Source organism: Phaethon aethereus (genome assembly GCF_964289735.1).
Source record: "Phaethon aethereus genome assembly, chromosome: 6".
Taxonomy (NCBI): domain Eukaryota; kingdom Metazoa; phylum Chordata; class Aves; order Phaethontiformes; family Phaethontidae; genus Phaethon; species Phaethon aethereus.
The window spans coordinates 23880253-23897633 of record NC_138580.1 but is presented as its reverse complement, the minus strand read 5'-3'; the positions used below and the strand labels follow the sequence as shown (position 1 = coordinate 23897633).

Below are 17381 nucleotides of genomic sequence, written 5' to 3'. Positions count from 1 at the left end.
TGCATGGCTCCACTGCATATATGCTGCCCGTAAAATATCAGAAAGTGGATCCTCCAAAGCACAACAGTGTGCTCAGAGCAGAGGTCCCTCTGCCTCCCAAAACAGACTGTATTGGAACAATCTTCCTGTTAGTATGAATTGTGAGGACACACATAGGCACACGCTCTTGCCTCCAACACAAACACACATGTGGTTAAAACCTCTTGGCATCTTCCCCATAAACACATACCCTTCAAAAATTTCTTACAGGCTCCTTGGGCTTCTAACACATGCATGTGTACGGAAAGAATGATTTTCAAAAACTGAATAAAACTGAGTACAGCGATACACAAGAAGGCTTCTAAATAGCCTGTGGTGTATCTGCAAAGAGGAAATATATGCAAACTGGGTTTGTGGATATCCACAAGAGTATGTGTAAGTACATCCTAGAAGGCCTTTCTAATACAATTAATATAGGAATAACTCACTGTAGGAAATAGAGTTTGCTTCTTCCCTTTGTTTGAAAGTTTAATCCTACAATGACTGGAGAAGAGATGAACCTGGTAACCTCTACATCCTTTCCCAGCAGATTGTTGCAAAGGCAACAACGGCTCCTGGAACTGAAAGCACACGTGCACAGCACCTGGAGCCAGCACTTGGCCAGCCTTGTGCTCACCTGCACAGACAGGGAGCACGCATCACAGGGTGCACGGGGTGGCAGACACAAAATGACGTGCCTTCTGCGACGGCGTCTGAAACGCCACTCACAGAATTGAAACGGGGCTCTCGGTAACAGTTACCTTTGAAAACCGGTACGTGCAAGGCATCTCGTTACCACCAGTCATGCCTAAGATTAATAGTGCAGCACTGAGCTGTTCTCCCCGAACACTTTTCTAATGCGTCTAGTACTTCTAGGTAGGGTAAAGTTCTCATTAGGTCTCAAGGATCTTCAGAAGCAAAACTTCCTCAAAGATACTGCTTCAAGGCCTGGGCCCGCATCTTTTGATCCAATTCCTTGGCTTTTTCTCCCTTCTAACTCGGGTGCACTCTGTGTTTGTTTTACCGCCTGCTGTAGCACCCGTTACCATGGCAGCACTGCACCCAGGGCAGCAGCCTGGCAAAACTTCCCCGCGCCTTTCCAGCAGCGGCAATTAAACCTGCCCGCTCCGTTTGCACAGAGGAAAATCTTGTGCTTTGGATTTCTCTGCTTTTAGGAGACAAAGAGGAGTCAGCAGAGCAGACCGCTTTTAGCTATTTATTTTTAGCGTTGTAGTGATACCAGAAACATGGAAGTAAACAGGAGGTTGTCAAGCTGTTGTAAATAGCATAGGATTAAACCCATGACACTGAGGCACCCACAGGCTAGCGCGGTTTATTAAGGAGACATTTAACTGTCATTTTTAGGATACTTGATTTCAAGTGTTTATGGAAATTACTATTGTATCTTAATTAACCACGTTTCAACATTTTCCCATTTCGTGCCTCTGAGTTTAGAAAAGACCCCGACTCGCCTGTGCGTGGCTGCCAGTGCCCTCTCCTGGACACAGCCCGCCAGGCCGGCGGCGCGCTTCCCCGTTCTGCTCTGCGGAATGAGGTACCGGAATATGCGGCATGTATATTTTTAGAAACTAAAAAGGTAACTTCTGTCCTTCGTTCTGAATATAAACCCGATCCTGCATGCCCACTACTAGGTTTTGAAAATCTTCCGCTCCGAACAACCGTTATCCGAGCGGAGGGCCCAAAAGCAGTTGCCTGAAGGAAGTCGGGACTTGCAGAGAGGGGCCCTTCCCGGGGCAGGGAGGCACGCCGGTGCAGGGTTTCGATGCGAACATGGATTTCAGCTACGTGGAATTATTAATTGGGAGGAGGGCGGCATCTCGGCTGTAATATTAATCACTTCCTTCACATAACTACATTTAAGGCTGCAAAAAAGTTAGAACTCATGGTTTAACTGCAAGTAATAGCTGCTTTGTTCGGTAAGACTGCCAAAGGCCTCGCTAGTCACAGTGCCCGAAGTCATGGATAAACGCTTAAACAGGCAGGTCCTCACTGCACACCTCAGCAAACTGTTTGTTTAGATGGCAATGAATGTAGAATACACCATGAACTGGAAAGGAAGGCAGAGGGTAACAGTGATAAAAACCTGAAGCTATGCAGGGCAGGGGCATGCCCCCGCTCCCTCTGAAGTCAGTCACATCCTTACCCTTGACTTCAGTGATCAGGAGTCAAGGCCAACATCTTTGGCATGAAGGCTACAAGGAGTTTAAATTTTAATATGAATAAAAGAATAGAAGACAGTAAGAATTGCCTGCTAGCCAACCTTGTTATACTTAGTAACAAAAAAGGATGTTCATATTGTTGCATTTTTAAACAAAAGTATTAAAACAATATCCCATGCAGACTGGAGGTAACATGAGCCTCGTCATCTCCATGCTACACGTTTCTGCTCTCCCCTCTCGGTTGTCTCACTCGGGGCAATTCTGAGAATGGTTTTCCTGAACAGCACCAGAAATAAGTCTGTTGTCAGGAACATTGAGGCTCAGTTTGTTAATATTTACTAATTTGCATATTAATATTTGCTAATGCATGCAAGGGTAAATGAAGGATTCTCCTAATGAACTGAAATATATTTACTCACAAATTTTATGTGAAAACATGGCCCTAAGAGATCAAGGAGCAATGAAGAGTAGGACAGGAAAGAAGAGTATATATTAACAAGGTTCTATACAGCCCTATTAAGGAAATGGACAGAATTACCAAATAGAGAACATTTTAAGCTCTACTGTGTGTGGCTGTCTGAAAATAAAAAAGAAAAATAACAACAAATCAACTATGCTGAACCTCATTTCCAGCTCACAGATGATTGTATACTTACTGGGCTGCTATCTTAATATACTTCTTTAACAGCTGAACACGCTTGCTGAGTTGAGAGCAAAGACAAATCTCAGTGACTACCCAGAACTGAATTTCATTAAATCTTCTTAAAAACAAGTCCAGATTTGCTGTGGTCTTTCTAAAATTGTGTCTTCCAAAAGTGTGATAGATCAATTCCAGCTAGGAAAAAAAAAAACAAAACAGTTTGGGATTTTTTTTTTAGAAATCTCATCTTTTGGTCAGAGGAAAGAGGCTAAGAATCACCAGGTAAGTATCTAGTCTGGAATTTGCTCTGCAGTTTACGTTTATTGCTGTACAGGTGACAAGGAGTCAGGTTGCAAATCCAGTAGACAATAGCTGAGGCATACTAAAAGCATACCTACAGACTCTGTATAAATAGCTTAATACCGTAAAACATACAAAAGGAATTCAATAAGCAGTGCATGTTCAGGAGAAATTCAACTTTATTTTTGCATTTTGCCTATAAAATTAAGGATGCCTTATACTTTCAAAACTTGTAGGTGGTTTTATTGTGGTATTTTCGAAAATCAAGCTTAGAGAAAGTTTTTCAAATAATGGACAAACCTACAATGTACAACTAAACATTTTCTAACAGATTCTAATCTGCGGAATAGATAGATCCTCATACCTCATGCACACAGTTGAAAAGCTCCCAGTCATAAATTGTCATCTGATGTGCTAAGTCTTTGGAGCTCATCAGTTCGAATGTTCCCACTGTACCAGTAGATGGTCCTTCTTGTTCTGGTAATGGTGCCTACAAATGGAAAAATGGTATAAAATTATTTTAGAAATACTAAATTGCGTGACTGGTGCTTTTCTTCCATAATGTTTCTGATCCTTTTTTTCAGTGTGACCACTTTCCTAAGCATGTTTCTAATATTAAAACTGAAATTTGCTTTTAACCACAGGCTGGCATTAGAAAATGAGAAGCCCTGTGCAAAATCAGTATCCACTATGCACAGGACAGTCAGGAAAATTCGAAAGCTCTTCAGAGGCACTGTAAGGAAATAAAACAGACTGTTCTCAGTGTGTTATTTTTAGATTGTTCTAAAATTTGAAGCCAGAAATAAATACTTCAATACACGTTGTGCTAACTAAAGCATGTATATTTGTTTAGGAGCATAGGTCTTTCCACAAAGCTTTTGTTATCAGTTTCCTTTTTCACATACACAAATAACTAGGCCACAAAGTACAAGCCAAATACTTTTGCAAATTACCGATTCTAATGAGAGTTATTACATCTGCCATACTTCAGAAATCTGCAGTGATGGCAAGATCTTCTGATCTGATTTATAAAATAAGCCTCATACTTTCTCTTTGATGGTACAGAAATGTGCTATTTGTGATTGCAAAACTCCTGGCTATGCTAACTAAAATTATATGCTCACAGCCTTATGAGAAAGAATCCTTTAAATCATTCAAGTATAAAACATTTTTGAAATACGCTTCCATGCCACCCAATAAATTAGATGTGATCTAGAGTTTTGCACACAAGTAAACCTCATATTAAAAAGAGATTTAAAAGAGGGCTTGAGAGCAAGTCAGATTTGAAGTAGTCTGTTGTATATATTAGGGTCAAAGTGTTTGAACTAGTGCTGCTAAAATACTAACAACCAACCCTCTTGCAAATTCAAATGCGTTACACCAGTAAAGCTTCCTGTGAACCCACGTTTTAACTGTTTTGATTCCAGGAGAGGGCAGTAGAGTTCACTTACAAGTTTCTTCCTCAATTTCTCATAGGGTCTTTGTTAGGTAATTACAGAGCAGGGAATTGCCAACAGGCTCCTTTCAGAGTACAAACTCAGTAGAGTCTGCAAGATTAACAGACCATATTTACATACAGCAGTGTCAAAAATAAGATTACTAAATGAATCCCCTTTTATATAAGGATATTATATTAGCACTAGAAAAAGGATTGACTGGACTAATACATCAAATCACTTAATAACACACAGTGTGTAGGAGCTTTATTTCTGTATGAGTTCTTGCTTTCTACTCTAGAGAAAACTTGTCTTTCAAATATTGTCATAATAGAAACTAATTAAAAATTATTAAACTAAACCACAGGCATTATTACCTTAAAAGGTCCATCTACAATTTTTTAAAATAGTGTATATAAGCAAAGTATTATCTAAAAAAAATCAGGACAGACATCAATACATCAATCTTATAACAGCCTGCAGATTCCTCTGCACTAGGATTTGCACAAGCACAAAATTTCTTTAGTTTAAGACAGGTATGAATTAAAAGTACATCCGTTTTGTTTAGAAAATCCTAATGTGTGGAAATCTGTGGAAAGAGAATTACCCACAGACTGAAAGAGGGCTTTCTTTCCCTGATTTGGAGACAAACACAACATAGCTGTTACCATAACAAACGCATATTTTCCAAGGGTAGGAAAGAAGCCCTTGCATGTAAATTCATTGCATATTTGAAAATTCATCTAATCCAGAAAAATTTTCACATGGAAATTGCCAAGTGTAATGTCAATAAATATACATGCATAGGCAGCAGCCAGAAATTGGAATGTGAAAGGATAAAACTGGGAGGGAGGCAAGGTTGTAACATTATTCAATCTGTTTATACCTCTTTGAAAAAATGCAGCTGATAAGGGGCTGTGTTCTGTTATACAGTGCTGAGAACCTTCTTAAAGGTGCCTAGTGTTCCTCCCTAATGCCTACGGAAGTCAGTCCAGTTGATGAAAACTAGCACATTGCAGCCCTGTATCTTAGAGCTCCCTGTAGCATTTCGAGTATTTGATCCATGGTGGATAGCTCAGGGGAAAAGGCACAGAATGACAATTTCCTGCCAAAAGTATGTTTACACAGACAATGCAGAGCCATATAAAAGTACCCAGCGTAGTTGTACTGACGCAATACGCCTGCTTTAGAGTAGCTCGCCCCATGAGGGTATCTACTTAGCAGGATTAATTAACCTTAAGGGAGCACCAGAATTTAATAAACTGAACAAGAGGTATCCCTGCATGGAACTACAGTATGCTGGATATGCATTCCTTGGTTGCTAAATTGAAAGCAGTAGCAAAGCACAGATTTTACCATATCTGTTAAAGAAATCAGGCACACATACTAAGTGGCTTGTTAAAAGCATGCAGGAGGCTGAAACAAGGCTAGGAGTAATAGAGTTCATGCTGACATGACTTGGCAATGACATTTGTTTTTAATGAAATAAAAGGAACAAAAAGTACAGTCAAATCAAACTCTATAAAAGCAGACCCCATGGAGATCGTTAGAATTACTGTATAAACTAAGTACCTATGAACAATTCTACTTAAGAAAAAATAGACTTTCTCCCAGGAATATTTTCTGTGATTCTACTTAGAATCATCTGAGACTTTGACACAGTATTTTGTGGGGCTGAGAAAGAAAAGATTTTAAGGAATCTACTGTTGAAATGGAGTTTCCAGAATGCTTTCATTGGTAACACCTATCTTCAACAACATACCCCTTTGGCCTTGAGGAGATAATTCTGTAATCAGGAATTACTGAATGTCTTAGTGACAATATTCAGCTCCTCCTACATGCTCAGTGTGACACAGAGAATACTGGGATCAATTGCTGTCATGTGGATCAGACAGATTTCTGCTCTAGTTTACGAAATTATAACATTACCTTGTTTTAATTTCAGGGCTCATCCCACAGCACTGTGACAAGCCTTTTGGTGTGAATGTTTCCACTAGTTTTTACCTAAAGCACTGACAATGCAAAAAGGGCCAAGTGTTCAAATGAACTGAAGAACTGAACTTTCTGAGAACTGCACACATACATACCAATGAATCGAACTGATCACGTGGGCAAGCAAACAGCCGTCCATTAACACTGAGAGTTGTAAACACTGAAACATCATGAGGTTTAAGCACAACCTTTTCTGTAAACACAGAACAAATGATTGTTTATTATATATATGTAAAATTTACAGCAGGACTGATCCAACAGCTCCACAGATCACCCTTCTGGGAACAACTTTTGCGCAGTAGACCAATGTCCAGGATTCACAATACCTGACTACAAGGTCCTCTTTATTGAAGAAACATAACAACCAGCTCAGCCCAAAACAGTTTCCTACAGAACTGCCATACAGAACTGGAATCCCAGCCCCAAACTGTACAGACAGGTGAAGAAGACTGTGCTGCCATCTCTAGAAACCACCTGCAAAAATTCAGTCATAATTAGGGACTCCATTCATTCTTCTCTGAGCTGTAAGCATTTGGAGAGCTGTTCTTAATAGAATTGCCTTGGAAGACAGTAACTGCATAAAGACGTGATGAAATGCAACTGTATTCAAATCTCATTACAGCAGTTCTAAAAGAGCATCACATCACAGGTAGAGAAAAGATAATGAAGTAACTTACAAAACAGTCACTTCCAGCGTGTGCTGGCTGTCAGCAAATCTGACAATAAAAAATTGCTGCAACTGCAAAAAGTAGAGCCGCCAGTTCTCAGGAAGTGAGCTGTTTTTGGCAGGCATCACTGTTTGCAAAAATGCCTTCCAACACGGCTCTCATTAGCTCTGTGTGTGTCCACACAGTCGTACTCAAGCAGAGCACTTCAGCAATACCAATTCTCCAGCCGAATTCACCTTGCAGTTACTCTCCCATTTCCACAGCCTACAGTGGGGGTCTGACTCCTCACCCTTTGCCAACACTAGGTCAGTGGGCTTGCCACCAAGTTGCTCAGCAGTGGTTTGCATGGACAGAGCAGCCAGAATGGTAGTGACCACTACTGGAATGTCTGCACTGCAGTGTTTTCTGCTGTTGCTGATTCATATATCTAGCCTGACATTATCCATATTTACTTCCTATCTCTGTTGTTAAAAAACTCTTAGAGGTCTTATGGTGAAGGAAACGGGGTAGCTCTGCTTTGTAGCATGCAGATGCACGAGCTTCTCAATTTTTCTCGCAAGTGAGCTCCAGTCTGTGCCTGCAGTAGGGAAAGGACTTGCCTCTAAGACAGAATCTGGGTACCAGCTGAACATGCACAGGGATGTAAAAGCCTTGAGTGAATTAGTCTTTCAATCCCTCCTGACATTCTGCTTCACTGTGAGAAGTGTTTAAGATGATGGAAATACAGTACCTCCTCCTGAACTCATCTTTACTATGACGAGGCCTTCTCCAGAACCCAGCTTATCTGCTACTGCGCTGATTACTTCCTTCACAGAGGAAGACACTGGCACCCGGATAGTGGTATAGGTTTGGTCTATGCAGTACACCTTAAACAGAACTAAAGAAAAAAAGATTGCACTGTGTATGCCACATATAACAACCGCAGAGACTTTACTGTGCAAATTACAGTTCACTTTAGTAACCAATCCTCACAAATGAAACAAATAAAGCAACAATAAATCACTACAGTTTTGATAGGTCTCCATTCTTCAGATGTTCTACAATTTCTAAGGTAGAAATCTCTGATTTCCCAGAGCTTTTAGTAAACCATGAAGTACTAGTGTTTCAGTATTGCTACATTATTTATGGATGCCAATTTAATCTGGCATTTTATTATGTTCCAGACATTATAATATTTTAAATCAACACTGCTTTTCAAGACTCAGGAAAACTGGCTGCAAACTGTCTTAATTACAGAAAATACTTTTCATATTTACAAAATAGATTTCAAAATAGATTTTTGGTTACAATCAACAACTTAAATCAAACTGTGTTGCAACCTGTTTTTTACAAGCAAGTATATAATTGCTGAATCATGAATGTTGTAGATGATGAAAAAAATACCCTAACAATAAGAATTTGAGTGTGCAGTACAAATTGGCTCAGAGTAATACATGAACCCAGGCCTCTGGCTGCCTAGAAATCAATACGATAGTACATTAGCCAGCAAAAAGCAAGGCAGCCCAAAGCAACATGAATTTAAGACAGAAGAAGTTAGCAAAATACTCAGCAAAACACTCCTTCAGCTCAGCTGGCAAGCCAAGCAGCCCCTGGGGTTATAGATGTCCATGTATTTTCAATGTTCAGTGTGCTGCCTGCCCTGCGAATGTGAATGGTGCAGCCACATGAAAGGGGCAGTTGCTGCCTGTCCACACACACACATTCCATGGCAGCAGCAACTGTTTCGCTCTTTGTAGACCTAGGAGAAACACTGATACGCACAACAGAAGCTGCATGCCTGGGAGGATGTCTGCTGTTCATGTGCAGTTACTTCCAGCTTTTGAAAAGGCTCTTCCGTTGGTTTGATTTATGCCACCAGCTTTCTCAGCTATATGACCTTTCATTTTGTTCCCTTATTTTTGCCATTGTTTGCTAGTGAGAGCTATCCTTTAATATCAAACACCTTGAAGCAGAAGCTATTTTCTGTGGTGAAGATGCACCAAAACAACCATTGAGAAACTGGCCCTAGCAGTTGCAAAGAAATCCTCAGATTTTTGAGTTTTAAGGGGCATGCATCTTTGTTTACAATGAACAGATCTTGTGAGCAGAGCTCAGGATTTTGTTCACATAGCAGTGCTTCAACCTGCCTGAAGTAAAGGACAATGTGAAAAGCCAGTACAACTGAAAATGATACTCTGATACACTGCTGTAAATTTTACCTTGATCTCTTCAGAGAGTCAAACAATAGCAATAGGGCAAACCAGCAGATTCTGTTTTCTAGGCTGTGTGCCATGGGGCAGAGATCCATGGCACGATTATCTGCTCCACTCCTGTCTCACAAAGGAAGACCGGTACATGTTAGCTCAAGCTACGCAGGGGAGGCAGAGGCTCAAAAATGACCTTCATTACCCAGTATTTATTGCACTGCCATTACCTGCATAGACACTGTCTGTACTGGTTCTTACCTGTTTTGTTCACGCCCTATTTTAAAGGATTTTACATCTTCCTCTGAAGAAGCAGTGTTTGATAGCACAAGTATTAAGGGAAAATTAAATCACTTCAAATCACCAATGGATAATGCTGAGCTAGCAAAAGCAAATGGAGTTTGCTTCAGGCCATGCTTCAAAACCGTAGGTAGGTACTTTTGTTTCTTTTTAGACCATTTTTTTGACAAATTTACTGCAAATCTCAGTGGCTGAAGAAAACTTTGCAGAGCAGGAACTCACCTTCATCGCTGCCCCTGATAGGCTGGCGTTTCTGTGCTCTGTCATCACTTGTGTTGAACAGCTGTAGAAGAACTTTGTGCTGAAAATTAATCATCAGGATTCACATTAATGCAAAAAAGAAGCCTGATGGGGTAGACACGAACTACAGTAAATCTCTTATCAATGGCAGGAAAAAGAGTAGCAATACAAAATGCTAAAGCTGTTTCTCAGTGTGTTGTTTTAATATATCCATGATTACTAAAGAGAAGATGATTATGGCTTTGCTGTGCTAAAGCTTTTACTTTAGAAAATGGACAAATAAATTATCTTACCTTCTTTTGTGGTGCTTTAGGTTCTTCAGAACTATCAAAAAGTAAAGCATAGAATTTATAATTAAATATTACCTGAGAGACTTTGTGTACAAAATGACCTATAGAACATGGACCACTTGTCAAACTACAATATCAACATACTAACGTTTGCATATACGAAGACTAGATGATACTATAGTCAATCTATGACCAAAGCAGGGAAAATACTGTACGAAATCCATGTAAGCATGAAATAAGCATCCAGTTTAGTTTCAATGGTGTGTATGTAATTCCTTATTCCTTCTATCAACCTTTTAATGAGAGTTTGGTGTTTGCAAGAATGATGTGGAATAAGAGGGCCATAGACATTCATCCAAACAAGCTTGCATGCAAACATTCAGTCTTGTACGACTCAGTGCTATTCATAGAATGGATTTTTGATACAAGCAATAAATTTTCTTTATTCATTTACTGAGAAAAAGGTGGGGAGAGGAAAGAAGCAAAAACTCTGCTTACACTTGCTTTACAATTTTCTCTAGCTCCGGAAGTTGCTCCTTTAGTGCTGCAATCATTCTAGTATCATCTGATACAGACACATAAAATTCCTGTAAATGATACAGAATAGTCTTTAAATAACCATAGAGATAAATGAGCAGTACTCAGAGGATTATGAGATGACATCTGATAGCTTTATGATTATAAAGAATGATAATCTGCACAGAGGAAGACATGCTGGGCCCAACCCTCTATTACTTCTACTTGTTTATCTCCAGCTGATTTAAAGCAAGAGTTACACATGCAGAAGGGAAGTCTGATGAGGCTCCTCAGCTCACTGTGTAACCACTGACTGCTTGTGCAAAAACTGCATTTTCAGATTATCAAAGATGAAGACTATAAAATTCATAAATAATCTGGCATTATAGGGTTTTTTTACCCACTGCCGCTGTAGTCCTTAGTGGTTCATTTGCTTCTGAGTTGTTGACTCTCAGCTACTCCAGTCCGCTACGATACTATCCTCCTTTAAACGCTACTCGAACCTCTTCCTGCTACACCTACATAAAACTGACCCAAAGAAGGTTCTATGTGCTTGCAACTAGTAGTTGTTCTTTTAAGTTCTGGACTAACGCAAGACATTGTATCTGTTTCCAAGCTTGTCTATTATGAAAAGTTTTCCCACGTAAGCTTGCTATACGTCTGTCATACTTTATTCCCCTCTGCTAACTCTTGTTTTAGATTCTGTTTTAAGCTCTTTGGAGCAAGAACTTCCATTCAGCCAGTAACATATGGCATTGTGATCCATAAACACAAAATATAATAATGGCAATCACGATGACTTAACATGACATTGGCAGTGCATCTTATCTTAGAAATACAAGGATGTGGCACCTACCAAAAAGATCTTACAACAAATGTCTGAGGAATTAAATTATTTTAAGGGATCATAAGGGTTCTGAAGACAAAGATATTAAGTTTCAATAGCTGCAGTACAGCTTTCATTCAAGCGGAAAGGATTTTTGGTTTTGTAGAGTGAGAACACTTCAGCTCCTTCCTGGCACACCTCAGGCAGGCATAAACAGCCCCCTAGTTCAACCTGTAGTGCCTCTGACCTATTCACAAGAAAATACTAAAAAAAAGCAAATTCATCTATTGCTATAAAGCAATCTACCCATGCAGTGGTTTGAAAGGGGTTTGCAAGTCTGGCAGGTATTTTCAGAGGTCCAGGGGATGACAATGGTTCAAGTGCTGCTGTAGTGTGTATAGCACCTGCAGCTAAAACCCAGAAAACAGTGTTATGCGTTTGCAATTTGAAATGACCCACTTCTCTGTAGTTCGTAACACAATTCTACAGATTGGGAACAGGCTTTCAGCTCATCTTGCTTAGTAGGTACTTTTCAGTACAATGATACAACGATTCCTTTATACCTCCAAAAAGGCCATTGCTGCTTCATCTTCTTGTAGTAAATCTCCATATAAAGCAGCCCACTGCAGAACCAGTCGAATGACTCGCCTTTTATTGTTGAGGGCATAATCCATTTTCTCCTGCTCTGTACCCTGGGAAGGCTGGGCATGATAGGTGCCACGGTGTCAAGAAAAACACTCAGTGATTGGAATGTATGAAAACCAATATGAATTCACTACCAAATGACTTGCAACAAACCATTTTTACGGTGTTCAAACATAACTTTCCAATATCTACTTCTGATTTCTGACTGCCACTACTATAAAGACTTGCGAACCTTTCACGTTCATACTAAAAAGTAAAAAGACAGTGAATTCTCTAAAAAGCACAGGAATGATCACAATCCCACCACAGATAGGGTTGCTGCAGGGGAGCAGAATAGAAATGACACTTGGAACAACAGAGAAAAGGATTAACCGTGGAGACTGAAGAAGGATATTTATCCTTGTTCTTCTTTGGAGACAGTTGAAGAAAAACATCACTTTTTGTTTATTAACAATTCCAGTCTTCCATTTGTGAGGAAGACTACTGGAATGAACCACCAGTGTTATTCCTTTTTTTTTTAGAAGTTACTGTAACCCAAGGTGAACCTCAGTCCCATCATGGTAGGGGGACCTGGAAATTTACAGCCTAGACCGACTAAAGAGACATTGGGGTAAAATAACAAATTCTGTAGTAGCCTCATTTTACGTATGAGGAAATCAGAAGCTTCCACTCTATCAAATAAATCATATTTGTGACACAATACTTTGTGATACCTATTTTGTGATAAACAATAAGAAAAAATGGGAAATATTTCATTGACCTTTTTCATGATGAAGTGTCAACATTACAAAAATATGCAAATAGCAAAAAGGACAAATAACATTTATTGAAAGGAAGAAACCAAGAAAAATCTACAGGCACAATGGGCAATAAACTGAGATAATTTCAGCCTTTAACCCATGTGAAAATGAAGAAGAATCCCCAGCAGAAACAGGATATAACAATTTGTGTGCCTACTTCTCACTGATCAGAGGATAATAATATATAACTAAACTGTTTCCCAATAAACTGATGGCTGAATGTGAAGTCAGCACAGAATGAGTGCAGTTACATCAACTTTTCTTCCTGGAGACCAAAATTCTGGTTCTGGATTGTCATGAATAATACTATTCCCAATTATATAGCAACGATTAATACTAAAATACTGATACTCTTTCACTCACAGCAAAGTCCAACATCCTTTCAAGGTGCACTTTCAGTTGCTCTAACAGAAGATTTTAAAATAGTAATTAAAAATTAAAGTATTAATTAGAAATAAAAAATATATTGATTTTAAGCTTCCAATTTAGAAATATTTCTCTAAGAAATGCTAACATACTTTATACTAATAAAATACAATGAGAAAAAGTATCTGTTAACTTACACTTCCCCCAACGATCCTCCTGCCTAAAACCCTGCAGAGATTTGACATGCTACCAGGGTTACTGGGGCACTCATTTGATTGACAAACTTTTAGAAATCTGCATTTTAATTTCATTCAGTCGGGTTTAAAATGACTAGAGAACTAAACATGTCAGTACATTTACGACAGTAAGTCAGTCAAAGGGTCTTAAGAAGTAAATAATATAATATAATATATCGTAAGCTATGTGCTCTAATGTCTCATGGAGCAAGTTTAATATTCCACTAAGTCATTTTTCTCATGCCTTTTTTACCTTTCAAACACTGTAATTATTTCATATATTTTTACTTTCTTATTAACTGACTCACCACAGGCACTGGTAATTTTTCTGTATTTTTACTGCTCATTTATATTAATTGCTCTTTTATTAACAACATCACAGAGAAAGTCAATGAAGGGTTCTCCCATTTTTACGGCATCTACAGGGTGAGGCTTCACCGCAGACTGCAATCAGAAGTAATGTATCATGTATACTTGCAACAAGTGTCAAATAATTGTAAAATATTTATCAACACCAACATGGTTAGAGTTATATATATATATTTCTAATTATGTCTAGCACATGCTAGGAAATGGAAGCAATTCTGACGTCTGTTCTTCCCTGTGTGGGAACATTTAACCATATCAAGAGCTGTGCAAAATCAGCACCCACTACTACAGCAGAATGCAAACTATTTTGCTGGCATGATGGTAAAGCAGGTTCACAAAACGTTCATACAGAAAAACGCTAAAGGATTATTATCTACAGAAAGCAAAAGAGGAATTTATACTTCAAAAGTATTTAGACTGTGGTTCTTTAAAGATGCACACCTGCTCACACACTTGCTTTATCCCAAGTGCACTTATGGAGGTGCTACTCTATTTCAAGTTTTCTTTTGGGCTTTGTCCTGCCTCCCTCTGACAAGCTGTAGCTCTGAGAATTTGTCCATTTCCATCTCTGTGAAGAAGAGAGGGAAACAGGGGCCTCGGTCCAACACACAGGACTGATGTCCTGATCCAGGACAGGGGAGCATGCCCTTCGCTCCCCTGTAAAAGAGAAGTACTATACTTTAATGGCTAAAAAAGGGTGGTGTGCCAAGGGACAGCACAGTGTAAGTACTGAATCTGCAGCAAGCAATAATGTTACTTCGCCAAAACGGTGCACCTGTCCATTCCTTTCAGGATTAAAGAATTTACAGATGGATGGTCACATCTCGAGGGCAGTGGTCAACGGCTCAATATCCAGATGGAGATCAGTGACGAGTCGTGTCCCCCAGGGGTCCATATTGGGACCAGTACTGTTTAGTATCTTCATCAATGACAGAGACAGTGGGATCGAGTGCACCCTCAGCACATTTGCAGATGACACCAAGCTGAGTGGTGCAGTTGACATACCTGAGGGACGGGATGCCATCCAGGGGGACCTGGACAAGCTCCAGGAACAGGCCAGTGTGAACCTCATGAGGTTCAACAAGGCCAAGTGCAGGGTCCTGCACCTGGGTCAGGGTAACCCCCAGTATCAGTACAGGCTGGGGGATGAAGGGATCGAGAGCAGCCCTGTCGAGAAGGACTTGGGGGTCCTGGTAGATGAAAAGCTGGACATGAGCCAACAATGTGCACTCACAGCCCAGAAGGCCAAATATATCCTGCTCTGCATCAAGAGAAGCATGGCCAGCAGGTCGAGGGAGGTGATTCTGCCCCTCTGCTCTGCTGAGACCCCATCTGGAGTCCTGCATCCAGCTCTGAAGCCCTCAGCACAGGAAAGACATGGACCTGCTGGAGCGGGTCCAGAGGAAGGCCACAAAAATTATCAGAGGGATGGAACACCTCTCCTATGAAGAAAAGCTGAGAGAGTTGGGGTTATTCAGCCTGGAAAAGAGAAGGCTCCAGGGAGACCTTATTGCAGCCTTTCAGTAAAGGGGGCCTATAAGAAAGATGGGGACAGACTTTTTAGCAGGACCTGTTGTGATAAGACAGGGGGTAATGGTTTTAAACTAAAAGAGGGTAGATTTAGACTAGGTGGTAGAGGGTGGTGAAACACTGGCACAGGTTGCCCAGAGAGGTGGTAGATGCCCCATCCCTGGAAACACTGAAGGTCAGGTTGGACGGGGCCCTGAGCAACCTGGTCTAGTTGAAAATGTCCCTGCTCATTGCAGGAGGAGGTGGACTGGATGACTGATTAGGTCCCTTTCAACCCAAAGATTCTATGATTCTAAAAAACGCTGCTGTAAAAGAAGTGAAAACACAATTTATACCTTGTACTGTGCTTGAAAGCACTACAGTGGTCTAGCTCTACTCATACTTGCATGCTGCCAGCTAAAATAGTATCCTAAGTGGGTGTAGGAAAATAGACTTGTATTGATTCAAAATCAGGAGCTGAAGCAAAAACAGTGTCTCTGACTGAATCACCTTTCATCTTTTTCTTTTTCTGTTTTAATTTCCTCACTGAGCATAACTAATCTCTCCTTAGCCTCACAGCACCGGCAAACATTTTTGTAGAGTGATTTTGCTCAAAAAAAGATGAGCTTTGTTAGCAACCTTTCAACTCCAACAATAAATTTCAATGGTACAATCAACAGAGCACAGTTTGATTTTCCATATTCAGAATGGACCAAATAAATAATAATTCAGTTCCAGGAAAAGCTGACACTAAAGCAGTAGGATACCAGTTATTTACAGCCCTCCTTCTCCTCTCTGAAAAGAATTAGCATGATGCCTGCCATCACCCACTTAAGACCATGGTCTTAGCCTTCTCTCCAGAGTAGATTTCATCACAAGTGAGTATGTATACATAAGTGACACCATCACTCTGATATTCAGGAAAGCTTTTTCCCTATAAACAATGAGGTATATTTTGCTTACGCATCTGATTTTCCCAGTTATTGGATAACAGAGGTATATTATTGTAAGTGAGGATAGACAAGCCTGAGTCTCAAATGGACTGATTGAATAATATGAGCTATAAATCAGAAAAAAAAACCACAGAAAGTGCTGTCCTTTTCTTCCCTTCTCAAAGCTGTCAGCAACAGCATTTCATAATACTTTTGATATCCAAAACCATGTGGTTTTGGAAAATGTGTTTGTTTCAGGTGTACAAACAATTTTCTGCAGACCAGTTTTATGGGTCCAAAGGTTTTCAAAACAATTACTGTCCTTGCTAGGAGTAACACAAATGGATTCTCAAGCTTGCCAGACAAGGACACGATGCTCTATTTTGTGGTTTCAGGGTGTTAGCTTTCCCAGATGTCACTCGCCCCGCTGAGCTTCAAGGAAAGCACACTTTCACACCAATCTGATTCTAAAAAAATAAATAGGGAATTGAAGTTATTATACCCCTGTCAGAATTCTATAAAACAGAAAACATTATATGTTTATTTAATGCTCCCAGTCACTTGATAGCTTCAAGTCACTGTGCACAAGGAAAACTCTCAGTGCCCAATAGCTCTCCAAACTAAATGACCTGCCAGTAACTGACTGATGGACGTTTCACAGAATCCTTCTGTAAAATGTGCAGACAGTACGAGAATCACCTCCAGCTCTTGATGCTGTCCTCTGTAAGCTTTCACCTCCTATGTATTCGTATGCAATTGAAGTTTCTTGCAGTTTGTTAACATTTGTCATAGACTATTATTATAGATTATTATTCATTTTATTCATAGCTATTACGACAGCACCTCAGAACTTCTTACTCATCATTCTACTAGTTTAGGTACCCTCTTACTTGAGGCACTTTGCAGCTCGCAATCTATAAAGTGGACCATTGAAA

The 17381-nt window shown here is 39.9% G+C and overlaps 1 protein-coding gene across 3 annotated transcripts in view; it reads right to left on the bottom strand.

The window, feature by feature from the left end:
• Positions 1-17381, bottom strand: part of RAPGEF4 (Rap guanine nucleotide exchange factor 4) — a gene marked incomplete at both ends in the record, with an annotated part of 154014 nt that overhangs the window by 14461 nt on the left and 122172 nt on the right. For all 3 annotated transcript variants that reach the window (XM_082001460.1, XM_082001461.1, XM_082001462.1), the window contains 8 exons: positions 2855-3033; positions 3503-3628; positions 6662-6759; positions 7965-8111; positions 9940-10018; positions 10251-10281; positions 10746-10834; positions 12153-12290. In XM_082001460.1, the coding sequence (XP_081857586.1) occupies positions 2855-3033; positions 3503-3628; positions 6662-6759; positions 7965-8111; positions 9940-10018; positions 10251-10281; positions 10746-10834; positions 12153-12290 (887 nt within the window). The remainder of the gene's footprint in view (positions 1-2854; positions 3034-3502; positions 3629-6661; positions 6760-7964; positions 8112-9939; positions 10019-10250; positions 10282-10745; positions 10835-12152; positions 12291-17381) is intronic.